Below are 16,815 nucleotides of genomic sequence, written 5' to 3' on the forward strand. Positions count from 1 at the left end.
CTCCTGCACAAAGTCTGCGAGTTCTCGTTTTACGTCATGAAAGGCCCCATTGTTTGGTCCGCGGAAAATTTTTTGCTGGCTGCAGCAAGCAAAATTCTTTTGCTTCCGCCAACTGCGAATACTCCGTTCGTTGACCCTGAACTGCCGCTCTGCGGCACAGTTGCTAATGGTTTCCGCGACAGTGATACCTTTCCTTTTAAAAGCAGCCGAGTACTGCCTGTGTGGTGCTGACATGGCGTAAAATCTCAGGAACAAAATCGTGGCCGTCCTTATGGGCGCCAAGTTCAAACAAAGGCCACTGACCACTGTTGCATGCGTGAGTCTGTAAGACTAACGCCTACTGTCCCTAACACTATTTAGCACCTAATGCATCGCGCTGTGCCGAAACCAAAACTCGATTTCGGCCGAAAATTCTTGGGATCTGCATATAGTACGAAGCCGAAATTTCATACCCTAAAATCTAGAACAAAAAAAAAAAAAACCCGGGCTATATGCGGGCTTTATGGTACCTGAGCGCATGCGAAGCACAAGTAAACAACAGGGCAAACGACGGCTGTCATCACTGCGTTGAAGTGACGGACATCACATGTACGATTTGGTTCCACAAACACGAGTTACTGGCTCATGAGGCCAAGTTGATAAAACTTGAAAAATTATTAAAAATTGATAGTGATCTGCCATCCTGACTCACTAAAGGTCACTGCTGAATGGTGCCTGGTTTTGAGAAATACCTAGACGGTTCCATTCCCTGTGGAGAAGAAACCAAACTTCTTTTTGTACTTTTGCAAGTACAAGAAGACAAAAAGATCATGAAGACTTCGCTGCCTCCCATCAAACATGGCACCACGCCATGCCACTCAGACTTGCTAGGAACACTCAACAAGTAGAAGCGTGCACTGGTTAACCGCCTGTCTAAGCAGGAGGTATACAAACCGAACGGTGTCGAATGGAATCTTGGAATGGCCAAAGCTAGCTATTTTTTGATGCAGGGCTGCTGGAAGTGCACACTGGGAGAAGATGTGAACGAAGTCCTTTCTACTGCCACAAAAAGGACACTTGACATCAGATTAGAGCCGGTTTCCCTCGCGTTTCTTTACGTTTTGACATGGCTCTCAAACAGAAAAAAGCGGGAGAGAGGTCAAGAGAATGTGGGAATTAGATGACTTTTTGTCCTGCTCTGCACTGACACTCTAAAATAAGATAAAAAGTCTTATTGCCCACAGTCTTAGGGCCCCGAGTGTGCTCTTCATGCTTGAAGAACAAATTGCGTACGTACTTCAAGGAACGCAAGATATAGGCTGCCTTTTCTACAGTAACTTCTCAATCGAACTGGGAGACGGCAGCCATATTTGGTCGTTATTCTTGTTATCAGCAGTTTGTTTTGGATGCTTCGGTGGTGGCTTGGTGCAATGTCAACGGCGTCGTCACAACCGGTCGTCGTGCGAGGTTGCCATGAAGTTGGCAAAGTGTATTGTAATGTTGTAGCACATGCTTCTGGGCGCCACTCGAGATCACAGCAGATACCACTGTTGCGGCTAAACGATTGCGAGAAAAGAAAGCCGCGAAATGCTTCTACGAAGTGCATGGGCACCTTGCAGAAAATAAAGCCTTCAACCACTGAAGATGAATGAAGTCCGACAAAGAAGCTGTTTCCAAACACTGTGTGCAGGTATGTCGGATTTCGAAAGGCTAAGTGGCCAAACCTTTTTTGTCATTACCGCACTTTTTGCTCATCCCGAAAAAGTTTTCATTAAGTTTGTTCTGGATAATAAACACAACCCCAACTTTGCTCAGGTTTTTTTAGAAAAAGAAGTGCGTTCATTACACTAGTAAATACGGTATATTTGACTGTCACGTGTACAGTTCCAGACCTGTTATAAAATGATGATTCCTAGAAAAACTATGATGATCTATGCATGTTCCAGTACTGATCACCACTGCATGTCAAACTCGAAATCACTACTAAGTAAATTGCGACCAGGTTCTTCTAAAGCATATTAAAAAAAAAATATGAGGCTTAGGCGATGGCCGACTGCAAGCTTGTGAACGGTCTGTAGACCACAAGCCGACTTTGTTATAGCATGACTGCTGCGACATGTTTGCATTTGTGCTAACACCACTAGTCTCCACTTTACACTGGCCTTTCATGTGCAGGTTGCTGAGGACATCTACTTCTCGATTCACCGTCATCTTCAAAAACTTTTTTATTCTTTAAAAAGGCTGTGATGCAGTCATTTAATGGGTTTATGTCGTCATTAAACAGGCCATTAACGAAAGCGTGCAGCAAAACAGCTTCTGTATATAGCGCAAGAGCTGTGACTACCGACTACGGAAACGCGATGTGCTCGCTTAAAACAGCAGGCACAGGGTCGGTGCTACCTGAAGCACTAAAGTGGGTACATCACGAACACACTGCATATGATGTCAAGCTTCACTATAGCACAATTTGAACACACTGACCTGTAAGTTTGCATTGTACAATGCTTGGCACTGCACTGTGTCACAAGGCTATTTAATCCAATAATGTTCTCATGTAGGTTTGTGTATTAGGCTTGTGTAACAGTCATCAAGAAATGAGACTATGAGACGATTTGTGCACACTCATGAACAAACACCTAATGTATTTACACATCAGAAATGAAGATAGCCAGGAAGTTAGAAAGATACAAAAAATAAAGCCTAAATGAAGTTACCAAGAACAGAAAACAACTGTAACACAAATGGCATGTCTAGGACGAAAGGACAGCATCACTGTTTAGTATGCTTAGCAATTGCAGCAGAGCCAATAGATGCGAAATGCCGGCGCACTCATGCAGACAGAGATGACTAGGGATGCAGTAGAGTGGCGTTGGGTAGAGACGCTCCCTTCGCTGGCTTGGAGGAAAAGAAGCATCGGGTGAATCGAGAACCGAACTTTCAGCGTTCAGAAGAAGCTCTGTGTCCAAATAGAAGCCCGCAGCATCCTTGATGCAGGAGCTCTGCTGGCCCCCGCTTCTGCGCCCTGTGCACCTCAGCCCCGACTTGGCCACGTCTCCAAGCTCTGCTATTCTGCGCCCGTGGCTTTTCTTCTCCGTTCCCCTGGATGCTCCCTATTGGCTTTAAAGGTTCTCACTCACACGTGCCGCAGCCATGTGCCATCTTTGTGCTCCTCGGTTTGTGCTGATGGAGTGGTGCCCTTTTTAAACGTGCACTTGCACATCACACACTGAAAGGTCACAATTGCTGTCTCTGTGATAAATACGGTCTCTTCCATATCATGAATGTACTTCACATCGGACAGCACATTCTAAGGTACATTCGGCACGTTGCACATCTAACAAAATTGGTGATAGTGTCACATGACGCCCACCAGGCGTTTCAGCACGTGTGAGGTGTACGAGGGCACATATAAATGTGCCCGTAATACACCTTGCAATGGCTTTGTAATACTAGCTGTTTCTCAGCCAGCTCACCAGGGTGACGCATCGTGTAAATTTTTCTCACGCCATCTGGGCAGCGCTGGTTTCGCATAGGTGTATACTACAAGTCTGCATGTAACCCCTGTAAAGGTTGTTTTACTGACTGCAGCAAACGGGTGATGCCCTGAATGCACCTTTCCAGGGAAAATCTGCACTGCCACAAAGCTTTACTCACGGTTAAATGACCATATTACCCCAACACTGATTCTTATTTTTTCAAGTTAAAAACCTTGTTATGCTGGCTTACATGCTCTGAGTACAAATAGTAAAATCTAAAAACGTGACATATTTTACACTTGCATTTTACAAAATGTAAAGATTCTTCCACTTCCTTTGAACCAAAAAGAATGACATTTGCACATGCCTTGTTTAAATTACTAAATATGTATATATTGTGCAGGTTACCTGGGTCAATACATTGATCAATCAATCAATTAATGAGTTTTATTGTGACAAAAAGAATAAATACAAAGTATAAACTATACAGGCGAGGGTCCCAAAGTTTGCGACTGCAACGGGGCCCTCGATTATGCTTACAAATGAGTTAAACAATTGTAAGCAGCAATCAGAACTGAAAAATCAAAACAAGGAATACACAACGAATATGAAAAGCAAAAAGGCAAGGAACCGAAAACACAGTATATAACGAGTACACTTTTTAAGCAGCACAATTCTGGTACAACTGAAAAAACAAGGAATGCCTAAACGAGAATAAAAGACGTGGAACCAATACACACATCATAAGTACAATATATAGCAGTACAAATCTGGTACACTTAAAGAAAAAGGAACTTCATGAATTTAAGAAACATTGCTTCAATAAATTTTTAAATGAAATCAAAGAAATATGCTCATTTTTTTCATAATATGTGATGTAAACTATTCAAATTCTATTGGGACCAAATAACTGTTCATTTCACACCAAAAATTTACTATTTGCACAAGCATATTAATTAGCTACTCATTAGCTATTGATTGGCTATCACTAGGTTTTGCCCATGTATTTGGATCATGCTAAGCATTTACCTGCTTTCTCTAGAAAATATTGAGTTATTTATTGAATATTGATTGAAATTCATTAATTATTGATTGGCTATAACTAGGCATTGATGGCTAGAATGACTTAAATTAGTCTCAGCCTTGTTTGCTAGACTAAACTGGGCATAACTAAGCTCGACTTACTATATAGGCTATACGAAAATGGGCTGAGTATTTGCAAATGCCGCATGCAGCACGAAAAGCTTAAGCAGCACTGCTGCGTTAAATATTGCAGTTGAAATCAGTAATTTCACCATGGTAGCAGTGTCTTGACATAATATTGAAAGTGCATGTGGAAGCCTGACCTTCATTTTCTTATAACCGTTCTCTTGCCAAAAAAATACAATGCTTGTTTTTTGCTTCAAGGTCGATTCTGTTGTACAGAGGTTTCAAACCTGTACACGAGTTTGTAAAATCGAATGGCATTATGTAGTAAGTGAAGACTACCAGTAGTTGTCTTGGCTGTTACTCTGCATTCCTTAATGTATAACAGAAAATCTAGGGGCAGCAATTTTTTTCAAACTGTGCAAGCATTTTCACTTTACGCTCCTTCTTTTATCTTGAGATACAGATTCGTTTTGGCCTTAGCACTCTTTGTATCGCAGAAGACGTCCTTATTGCAGAATTGCAGGGTACCTTGCACTTCGAAAATTTTACAAATCATGCATTCGCATCTTCTACAGTGTATTGATGCACGGTAAAGAACCCCAGGTGGTCAAAATTTCCGGAGCCCTCTACTACGGCGCCTCTAACAAACACACGGTGGTTTTGGGGCGTTAAACCCCACATATCAATCAATCAATAGTGTATTGATGTTTCATTGCTTTGCAGGACACCCAACACATGCATGATTGCTGGAGTTGGAACAGTAAGCGGTTTTGGCCTCTAAAAATTATATTATGCATATTTGCTTTGGTCATATGGCTCAACAAGGTGCCTGTTATTCTTTTCAGGCAGCAATGCTAGTTACCAAGAACTTGGACACATATCGCCAGCTTATGAAAGACTCGAGAGATTATTTGGAGGAAAAGCTGCAGGTAAGTATACTGTAATGAGTACTCTGCACGAAACTGCAAAAAAAAAAAAAAATAATAAAATTAGCGGATTCCACATACCATGAGAATCGATGCCATGTGGAGAGACGGTGGCTGTGGTGTGATTTCTTTTAGAAGCAAAACATTACGAAATAACATAAACATATGCACAAACACACAGACATGTATGTTGAACAGCTGCATATGTTTTATATAGCGAGTTGCTTACAGTTATCTAAGGCTGGCAAGAGCAGCATAGGTATTGCGAACACTAGGAGTGGTAAGCTTAAAAAAATAGCATTTGTGCTTGCAAGGATGGTAGCTCCGGATAGTGCTACGTAGGCAAACTTTAGAGAATGGCGCTTAAGTACAATTAACATTAACGGGATGTGATGCTGGTATCATAGGAGTATATATGGAATGTTTATAAAGTTAGATGGGCAGCACTGCAGCCCCTATTGACAATTCACCAATATTACGCCTATATAGGATCTTCTTCTAAAGGAGTTCCGAGTTCCAAGATCTGGCATAGCCCTGTTGTAGAGTACTTTATTCCCACGCAGAATGCTTGGGTTCGATTCCTGCTGGGACCATAACATACATTCTTTGCATTCGTCAGGTCAACGCTGCTGATATTGGTTTTTCTGAATGTCCTCAAATTTACCTTGAAGACAATGGGCTCTACCCGCACCCCATGATTGGTTTTCGGGCCAAGCTTTCGACGCAAGACGCTATGAAGCTGCTCAAGCACCAAGTCATCGACTGCAACACTCGAGATATCCGGGCCATTCTCGGCCTCGACTTAGAGAAAGCCTTCGACAATGTTACTCACTCTTTCGTGTTGCGGTCGATTACTGAGCTCGGCCTTGGAGTCAGATTCTACGAATATGTCAAATCGTTCTTGACCCGTAGGAGAGCCGCCCTCAGAGTGGGAGACCTTGTCTCCGAGGAGATCGAGCTGGGCTCGCGCAGTACGCCACAAGGGTCAGTGATATCGGCCACCCTGTTCAACCTTGTCATGGTCGGGTTGTCCAAGAGGCTTTCATGTATTGAAGGCATTAACCACACAATTTACGACGATATTACCATTTGGTGCACAGGTGGCAGCGACGGGCAAGTCGAGCGTTCCCTGCAGGAGGCCATAGACACCACGGAAGATTACCTTCGTCCCACAGGCCTGAGGTGTTTCCCAAACAAGTCCGAGCTCCTCCTCTACCAACCCACTAGGCGAGGGCCCAAGCCCAAAAACTGGCAGCCGATCTCGAAGAGCGATATCAAGCTCTACACCGGAGATGGCAGCGCAATACCCAGAGTCGACTGACTCTATTCGGGTCCTCGGCATGACCATCGAGTCCAATGGTTCTAACGGCAAGACTATACTCAAGCTCGCCGCCAAGACGGATAACGCGGTTCGGCTGGTTCGGCGGGTGGCCAACCGCTACCAAGGCCTCAAGGAAGACAACCTAATCTGTCTGGTCAATGCCTTTGTGCTCTGCCACTTTTCATATGTCACGGCTATGCACAATTGGCAGCGTGCCGAGCGTGACAAGATCAACGTCTTGCTTAGAACGATTACCAAGCGGGCCCGCGGTATCCCGATCAGGACGCGCACCGAGTGACTGCTCCAGCTCGGAGTACACAATACGTTGGAGGAGATTGCCGAAGCGCGGGAGCGGGCCCAGCTCGCGCGCCTTTCGAGCTCCCAGATCGGCAGACATATACTCCGAGAGCTCGGTCACTCTCCGGCTGAAGTGGACGAGAAGATGAGACAGGTGCCCCGTGAGATTCGCAACCTCATCACCGTGGCACCGATACCGAGGATTGTCCATCCCGAGCCCAATCGTGGTAGGTGACGGGCTAGAGCTGCCACTCTTCTCAAGCAGATTCAAAGTGAGGAGCGCGGCGTCAGCTTTGTCGACGCGGCAGCGTACCGTGGGAGAAGCCGCGCCTTCTCCGCAGTCGTCGTCGACTCCAAACAGCAAATCACCAACTGCGCATCGGTTCACACTGACGATCCGACGATTGCCGAACAAGTGGCCATCGCCCTGGCCATCCTGGAAGGTGAAAGGGAGGTCATCTATAGTGGCTCTAGGTCAGCTATTCGCGCTTTCGAGCGCGGTGTAATCTCCAAGAAAGCCCTGCGCGTGCTCCAGAGTGGTGGCCGCGACGGTATCAAGCACCACGTACTGATCTGGTTTCCTGCACATGTTGGACAGGTCCAAGGTGCTCCCCCCAACCTCAACAAGTCTGCCCACGAGGCCGCGCGCGCACTAACCGACCGTGTCGGTTGCGGGCAACGATTTGGGGTAAATGGGGTTGCGGAAAACAGGGGCACGCCTGTCACGTACAACGAAATAACAAAACATTTTTACTTCGCGCAAAGACTATATCCACTCCCTCATTCAAATCTTAATAGGCCACAGGCCCTTACGCTCGGACTACTGCAGACCGACATGTATCCTAATTTGAGATTCTTCACGCTATTTATCGTGACGTGTTCCCCAATGACGCTTGCCCTGCATGTGGGGATGTATCCACGCTGGCGCACGTGCTCTGGGAGTGCAAGAAAATGTACACTAACCCCAACACTACATCGGTCAGGTGGGAGGCGGCCCTACGCAGCTCCGTCCTGGCCGACCAACTTTGGGCCGCTCAGCAGGCCCGCGAAGCGGCCGATAGGCTTGGCCTAACAATCCAGGCGTGGGAGTCGCGAGTCGGCTGCGCGCCGACTCGCGCCTTGCAGGACCACAATAACGTTTCGCAACCTACCAACCAACCTCAAATTTAAATTACCAATGTCTGTTCTCGCCTTGTTCCACGGTAGTTACTGCCATTTTGTGCCGGTTGGATTCAATGATAACTAGAGACATTGTCAGAGACATTATTCATTGACTTTTGAATATTGAGGTTCTTTATACGTTATGATATTGTTGTTTGATGTGTGTGTGTGTTTTATTTTTCACGTACTCCTCTTTGTTTTTTCCTTTAAGATGTATGTTAAATATTTACAAACTGGCTGGGCTCAATGTGTCTGCAGTACACTGCTTTCCATTTAAAAAAAGAGGAGTAATTCATGGTATGTGGTGTCTCAATGTAGCGAAATTCACAAAAATATTGTTACGTAAGAATGACGAGAGGCATGGCTATTTACAACTGGTATTTATGCTGATGTGTACAGCATTGACCAATGTGAAGGAAAGCATGCTCAAAAGACAGACAGCCCTCTTCTTTTTCATCTTCTGTCCGCAGAAGGTCTGATCGTTGATTTGTCAGCTATGTAGCATTGCCACTGAACAGTAAAAGCGCTGTCTCAGTGCACTTAAAGCGTGTTCTTCAGTTGGCAGGTGGTATGGTTTTAGCCTACTGACATGGACTATGTCACTGCGCATGTTTAACGTCTCGAGAGATTTGAGTGTGACGCCACGATTGACATCCGCGTGAAAGGGGTCAAGCTCACTCCCGCTCCCCCTACGCCAATGAACCGTGAAGGAGGAGAGAGTCGTGATAGGATATGAGAACGGCGACAAAGCACGCGCAATGGCGGCGGGCTAATCTCAATTTCCCACAGCGTAGAGGCTATGAAAATAACAAAAGGTAGGCTTACACCTTTGGTCATTGATCGCCTTAGCTCGCAAGTAAATCTGGAGGTTGTCGTCCCAGTCCAGTGGCTGGTGCCAGAGAGAGAATCTCCCTGTTGGCACCCTCGTTTTCTCCAACCTCCCGGTTTCGTTCTCCCCAACGAGGGTTGCTTCCCTTGCTGAGGAAGAATAACCCGTTCCGCGAACCGGAAAGGGGGTATAGTGCACGCTGGCTGCGGGGTGAACGGGCGTTCGAAAGAGGCTTTATTGTCTCTCTCTCACAAAGGAACTGACGTGTCTTCGCGAGTAGGCTGCCGTAAAAGGGAAAGGAAGAATGGGTGTGCGTGCTTCCTCACAAGACTTGCATTGTGAAAATGGGTGGTTGAAAAGAAGCAGGATAGGCAGCTTCGATTTCCCAACGAACTATGCGCAATATGTTGTCATAGGTGGACAGCTGGCGGGCGGCTTCACACAATGAGCTTGCGGTCGTTTTGGGTAGCCGTGTGAATTGCTTAGTTACGGCAGCTCTCGGCTTCTTCAAACTGCCAGCACTTTTTGATGATTCCGTCGGCGGTGGCAACGTTGTTATAAATGACAAGGTTAAAGGCACCATCTGCTATGCCTTTCAGCACATGGGGGGCCTTCTCAGACTTAAGCATGTGCTCATCAACCAGGCGGCAAAAGGCGATGAGGTCGTAAATGTACGTGATATACGACTCGTTAAACATCTGTGCACAAAAATGCTAGTTGATACCGTGCAGCTATCTACCATCTCTACCACCCAACGGTGTTGCCAAGAAAGTTGCGTATCTTCTCTTCAAAAGAGTCCCAGCTTATTTCAGCTTTATGCGTCTTGAACCATACCTGTGGTGGGCCATCGAGGTAGAAAAGCATATTGGCAAGCATAAGGGTCGGGTTTCACCTATAGCTGGCGCTGATCCATTTGTAAAGGTTTATGTATTTATCAGTGTCAATGCTTTCCCGATCAACAATATCATGAGCAGGACATAGGACTATGTAGGTGGAAGTCAGAGGAGGGGCAGATGGGAAGTCGATGTTTCTTCAATCTGTGACAGGGTTGGACCGATGATGATACAGGTATTGTGGAGCCTCGTGATGAGTGCAGGGAATAACCAGCACCTCCACCACATAGATGTTACGTAAGAATGACATGAGACATGGCTATTTACAAGTTATAATTATAGCATCGACCAAGATGCACAGTGGATCGACCAGCTCTCTTCTTTGCGCAGGATATTCTGATCTATAATATGTCAGCTATGTAGCAATGTAAGCATAACCACTTTGTGACAACTTTCAATTATGGCACCAGTAACTGCTAACTTCCTCATAAAAGCTAAGTGTACCAGCATATTTTGGGATAGTTTGTGCACCTGGGCAGGCGATATGTTGGTCATGTATAAGAGGCACGACAAACCACGTGTACACAAACTTGAGTTGCACATTGAACAAACTAAAAAATTAAGTGGTCTAATTGGGTATGAAATAACGTTTTTTTTTTTCTGATGAATTCTGCTGTGACGCACCTTTCTTTTTTTTTTTAAGTTCTTGATGTGAGCTCTCTAGTGTGGCGTATCCCAGATGGCACATATTCTGTGCACCTAGAGTATCAGTAATGCCTGAAATTGGGCCCTAATTAATATCTCAAAGTACATGCATTTTGTTTTAGGTTTTACGAAATGGTTATGGCAATAGAGTCTATTTTCCAACAACTTCACTCTGAAACTGCCCTCAAGATAATTATTTGAAATCTTCCTAATTGCTCATTTCAGTGCAACAATTAAGTGCGGCAAAGTTTTTCCTTCTCAGCTTAGGTTTGTGTTAGAAGACGACAGTCGCAGCATTTTTGTAAAAATCTACATGTTGTCTGTAAAAAGATGAGATATGGGAGAGGCCCTTCAAATGGAAATGTTTATCCTCTCCAATGCTTCTTCCCTGTGCTAGCCTCGGCAACAGCGGTTAGACAATTTTGTGGCTGCAGCAGTGACAGCATGTCATCAAAAGTAGTGAAAGGGAAATTAGTGTCCTAGCATAGCTGTGGGTGATTGAGTGCAAAAAAAAACAGGCATAGTAGTGATCGAGTTGGAAGCTGCAGACATGCAAGGGAACTCTGATGTTCCTTCACTCTTTGGTCCGCTGGTGCATAGCTCCCCGAAACATTTCTTTTTTGTGTTGTGTTGAGAAGGAAGAAGATTTTGTTGTGGCTCTGCTTGCACATAAACTTCCGTGATGGGAAGTATTTTATCGTAAATAATAAATGCAGATGCATTTTCTTCCTAACTACGCTCCCTTACGCAAGAAGTTGGGAGATACATGAATGCGATAAACTGCAGGTTTTACTTTTATTATGCTCTGAGCACTTTATCGACTATGAACACAACTTTCACTATAATATCAGGTTGTAAAACTTGAAAGGCCTTTCAGTCATCGATGTTGTCGAACTATGCAATCGGTCTCTGCTGGTGACTCCAAAATGTTTTTGCAAGAAGCTCATGTCTTTAATTTGGAAGCGCGAATACCAAGGCCACATTTCAGAGCCAGTATTGCTTGGATGGCTGGCTTAATGATGACTTTAGTCAGGGCAAGTAATCAGTCCAGCAACTAGTACAGGGGTCTCAAACACAATTCTGTTCGTGCCGGTCGCATTTCAATGGAGGTAAAATGGTAGAGGCCCATGTATTGTGCGATGTCAGTGCACATTAACGAACACGAGATGGTCGAATTTTTCGGAGCCCTTCACTACTGCGTCTCTGATAGTCGTATGGTGGTTTTGGGACGTAAAGCCCCAGATATTATTATTAAGGGTCTCAAACACACAGTCCTGTGTGCTAGTGGCCAAGTCTGAACATGACTGTCCTCATTCCATATATTTTTTTTCTCCATTAGTATGCTCATAATCTGCTCAGATGATCTGGCTGGCTCCCAGCATATTTTTCAAGAGGCACCCCATCTTATCATGCGTTAAAAAATAACCATGGAACAAAATTATAACTCAGAATTCGCATCTAGATTTTTGCCATTCTTGAAATGGGTATCATCGTGTTTCTCAATACTTGATGTGAAATTCCCTTTAGGAATAGCCTATATATGAAGTATGGTAAGGGCCTTTGTCAAATGCCCCCCCCCCCATTACCCTTGCTCTAACCTCCTTTGTCATCCCGGCTGAGAATGAATTTCATGACAGCAGCTTGCAGCAATATTTTTATTGTTGTGATGTGACAGGGTGCCAACCAACAATCATGAAAATGCAGTATTTTTAAATAAAGAACGTTGCCAATCTTCAAATAACTTGAGCTCAATATTTTTAGACTAAACTAAGCTCGCCTTTAACTCTGCATTTTTTTATGTTATTTTCAGGAAGCATTTGGGCCTCTGGTATCCTTCAACCATAGAAAAGGCACCCAGGCTTTGCCAAACACTTGTAGTGTATCATTTGCTGGAATGAAGGGCCCTGAAATCTTGGCCAGAGCAAAGCATGTTCTAGCCAGCACAGGGGCGGCCTGTCATCACACAGCAACGTAGGTGGTGAAAAGCATTTATTCCCGCTTTACCTAATTTGAAGCAATTTCATTTGTTGTGCAAAAGAAATAGCACTTCACTGCCTAGGTCAGAAATTTGGCAGTCAGAAGCCAGTGTAATTCAAATTTTGGCACGCAGCTCAGTCCTTTAGGGATTTCAAGTAATTGCAACATTTTATAACTAAGGTGGTGTAGAAGCTGGGAGCGATCTGGCGTTTATAAAAGTAAGACACCAGCTTCGAGCGTATTCCTTTTGTGCTCAATATCTGCTAGCACGCATGAGCCTTCATGAGGGGCAAAGCAGACTAACTCATGACCAGTGGACAAATAATAGGTCAGCATAGACACAGTCCTCGTATATGGCCTTGTGTGCGGTGTTATAAAAGGGACCGACAACTGATTTTTTTTCGACCCAGTTTTTTCAGGCATTACATGCCGTTCGTGGAGTTCGTAGCTGTAGTAGTTAATCCCAAAAACAGGTAGTTAGTTTATAAGCGATATTTTTCAATCTGAAAAACTCTGAACATGGATGTCCCTTTTCGTCCAGCAATGCTAAGAATTGATAATGATGCCGGTAGCCCTTGTAGTGACTTGTGCATGCTATCGTTCTGCTTTTGCAGGAGTTCCAGTAACTATGCTTAACCACATTTGTTCTGAGCTTTACAACTATTTTTGAAAATAACGAGCTGTTACTATGAGACAATGCGGCTTTATACAGCTTCCCTGTATTTGTACCGCATGGCGTGTGCCTGTGCTCAAGGTTGTTGCGCCTGTGTCGTGGATGGCTTGTCCCATCATCGTTACTCTCTCGACATACGAGCCAAGTCAAGCCACCGGAAACGTCACACCGCATATGCGCGGTCATGCCAAGTGGCAATACACGTCATTTCTAAGACAAAGTGTTGGTAGAAAAACCACGCTGCTCCAAAATTTTAGCGACCTGGAAACAGTACGCACGGTTTGATGAGCACAAAGAAAAGTTGCTCAAGATGCGTGGATGAGCATGGAATCCTGACGTCACGTGAAGGCAGCGCCACTTTAATGCGTACTACTAACGCAGGCCTACATGTACATTTTTATGGAGTAATATCTTTCACTATAAAGAAGCGAACAATATTTCGATACTAACAAGAAAGTTGTTGACCACGTCTGCTAATTTATAGTCACGTAACAGGGTACATCGAATAATTTAAGTTTTTGCCACCAGAGGCACCACAGGCCATTTTTCACTATTTTCAGTGAGAAAATAAAAATAAATATCTACTTCTCATGGGAAGAACAGTGTTGGTTTGAGTCATTATGAGGGACAATCTTCCCATCCTTGTAGTCATCTCATTTCATGTTGTGTTGGTCCTTTTTGAATGATTGTGAGGCTTTGACGAAAGGAGGCATGGCAACATGTCTGTACAAATAGGAAGTGTTCCATGCTGTCACCATCCCATGATAAAACTCACTCTATTTGTCTAGAAGTTACCGAGCAGTATGCAAACATAAATCCTACTTGGCTTCTTGCTAAAGCAACTGCCCAGTATCATTGTCATAGCTTTCTCACAAAATGAAGGTGTCGTGCAGCAATCTCTAGTCACTCTTGCTTTGCGTGAGCTAGTTTCATATTATTGTACTGCATTCTCCAAGTTCATTGTGCCACCTAGTTTTCCCCCAACTGTTTTTAGGATTATATTAATACATTAATACAACAACCCTCGCCTTCTGTGCCTGCCAAGCCCCATTTTTTTTCAGCTAGTCATTTTGCAGCCATGTAAATTAGAACCACGTAATATGTGCGTGCTGGGAACATGGCACAACTCATGCATTAAATAGTACTGTGCAGTTACTGGCAAGCACAAATTTTTTTGCTCCTACATGTCCTGATGCTGTAACTGTTCCCTTCACTAGCATCGACCAGTTTTTCTTTCTTTTAATTGAGCGCAGGAAGTATTTTGCCTCTCTTGCTAGACTCTGAAATAACATGTGGTGGTGATGCCAAGGGGTGCTTCAAAACTTGCAGTGAACAAGCTAAGTTGCTGAAATGTTGAAAATGTTCCGATTACATTTGAAAGAATTTTATGTAGCACAACCAAAATAATGAAACAGGAAAGGTGCAGAGCAATAACATGTTTATTTTCAAACATGCATTTTTTTGAAGCCATAATCATCAGACAGACACATCAGCACGTAGGGTCCCCCAAATAAATGCACGACAATGCTGTCTACTTTAACCAAATCATACCAGATAATACCATGTGTCACCACGTACTCAAGAAACCAAGCTCCTTGGTTGACGTTGCTATGAAAGGCCTGCTGGTACAAACATCGCCAACAGCATCAATAAGTTTGGTTCTCACGATCAAATTTCCTCTTTGTGTTGACCAATAATGACTGTGTTCTGGAACAAAGGTTGGCAACCACATGCATGAACATGAAGAGCAAGAAAACCTTCTGGTGGCAGTTTATTCAACATGTAATTGTGCTCTCTCAGTCGCTCGTTCACACTTTATGGCTTAAAAGTGGTGCGAGTTTCAAAATAAACATGTTGCTAGTAGCACTCTTTCCTGTCTATCTACATCTTTGCTGTTTCCTTATTCCGCTTGCGCTACATAAAATTCTTTCAAATGCATCACCAACAAGCCCACATTGCTACTCTTGTCGACTATCCTTCAGGCTACAGTTTCACCTATCATTTTCTGCCCATATTTATTTTGCTGTTCTAAAAAATACTAAGGATCCGCTATATGTCCGTGCTCTTTTTCTACTACGTCCTTTGTGCCATCTTGATTGTTCTGTTGATGCAATTCATGCCAGCCCTTCAAGAGTGCTGCTCAATTCTGGAGTCCTGGAGGACAATGCTCGTGGAACACTTAGACTGAGCACAGGAAGGAAGACAACTCGTGCTGATGTGGAGGCAGCTGTCAGGATGCTTCAAGATGCAGTGTCAGCCATCCGGGAAAAACAGTCTTCTGGGTAGCTGTACTATCAGCATGTGTTGGTGAACACATTATGTAGCTGGTGAACTTAAGTACCAAGTTCGGCCTGTTCTGTGGTAGTGTTACTAAGTTACTGTATAATTCTCTTGTTAATAATTTGTTGGTTGGTGTGATTTGCAGTGGTATATTCACAGAAAAAAGAGAACCAGAAAAGATTGTGGACAGAAAGGGTGCATGCTCAGAAAAGGCAGCATCTCACATCAGATGGGTACAAGTGTAGGTCCATGTGAGCAAGAACTGTTGAGGCATTCCATTTATTTTTTGTGCATTTTAATTGAAGGCTGACTTATATGGGCATTTCTACTACCATTGATATGCAAAGCCACAACGATCAGGCACGTTCCTTTGTTTTGGTGTATGTGTTACTTGAGTTTTGGGGCTCACTTGTAATTGTGACTATGTGACAAAAGGCTAGGCAGTGGTCATGCAGTTAACAATCTTTTATGCTCAGTTCATCTCTGTCTGTCCTACATAGACGTGTCTGCAACTGAAAGGAACTTTCACATCTACTTCCATTGTATGCTCAATTACACTCTCTAGTTTTTTTTGTGCTGTTTAAGAACACTCATGTGAAACCAACTGTATATATTTTACAAGTTAGTGCTAGAGTAACAGTGAGATGCAATCAAACTGCCATCTTTGGACTTGTCTTTGGTGGCTACACAGTTTAAAATGAATTTTATGTTGCATCTTTTACTTTTATTGCTTAAATTGAATGTGTGCAGATAATAAATGGCACATTTTCAGTGCAGCTAAGCAAATTGTTAAGTTTTAAATGTCTGAAAAAAATTGAGGATTGCTTTGTTGCAGGGTTTGCATTTCAGACCGTGCATTCGTTCATAACAGATATTTTCAAGTGTGCTTGCTGTCCTTGTAAGCATACGTGCTGTAAAAGCAGTAGGTAAAATTTTGAATGAAGTGTCTGTGCCTTATCTTGTGGTACCTTTTGTGGCTCATAAACCGGTTTAAGCCAGGAACTTGGGAAGTATCAGTTCGGTATTGTGTGAACCGCATATGTATGTGCTACCTTCCCAAATTACATTGGTGCTCCTCATATTGCTTTAAAAATATTTCTGAAAGTTGTATTGTTGGTTTATTTACGCAATACATTTATAAACTATGTCTCATGCCTCTTGAATCGCTTGGTGTATAAGCTTTTGGAAATTCTCTGTAGCAGCTCACCT

At 43.7% G+C, this 16,815-nt stretch overlaps 1 protein-coding gene across 2 annotated transcripts in view; it reads left to right on the forward strand.

Moving 5' to 3' along the window:
* LOC119183856 (selenocysteine lyase) overlaps window positions 1-15,868 on the forward strand; it is a 47,767-nt gene extending 31,899 nt beyond the window's left edge. For both annotated transcript variants that reach the window (XM_037433802.2, XM_037433803.2), the window contains 4 exons: window positions 5,328-5,364; window positions 5,450-5,533; window positions 12,487-12,647; window positions 15,450-15,868. In XM_037433802.2, coding sequence (XP_037289699.2) covers window positions 5,328-5,364; window positions 5,450-5,533; window positions 12,487-12,647; window positions 15,450-15,612 — 445 coding nt within the window. In that variant the 3' untranslated portion in view covers window positions 15,613-15,868. The remainder of the gene's footprint in view (window positions 1-5,327; window positions 5,365-5,449; window positions 5,534-12,486; window positions 12,648-15,449) is intronic.
* The last annotated feature ends 947 nt before the right edge of the window (window positions 15,869-16,815 follow it).

The sequence above is a fragment of the Rhipicephalus microplus genome, chromosome 3 (assembly GCF_043290135.1).
Source record: "Rhipicephalus microplus isolate Deutch F79 chromosome 3, USDA_Rmic, whole genome shotgun sequence".
Lineage (NCBI taxonomy): Eukaryota > Metazoa > Arthropoda > Arachnida > Ixodida > Ixodidae > Rhipicephalus > Rhipicephalus microplus.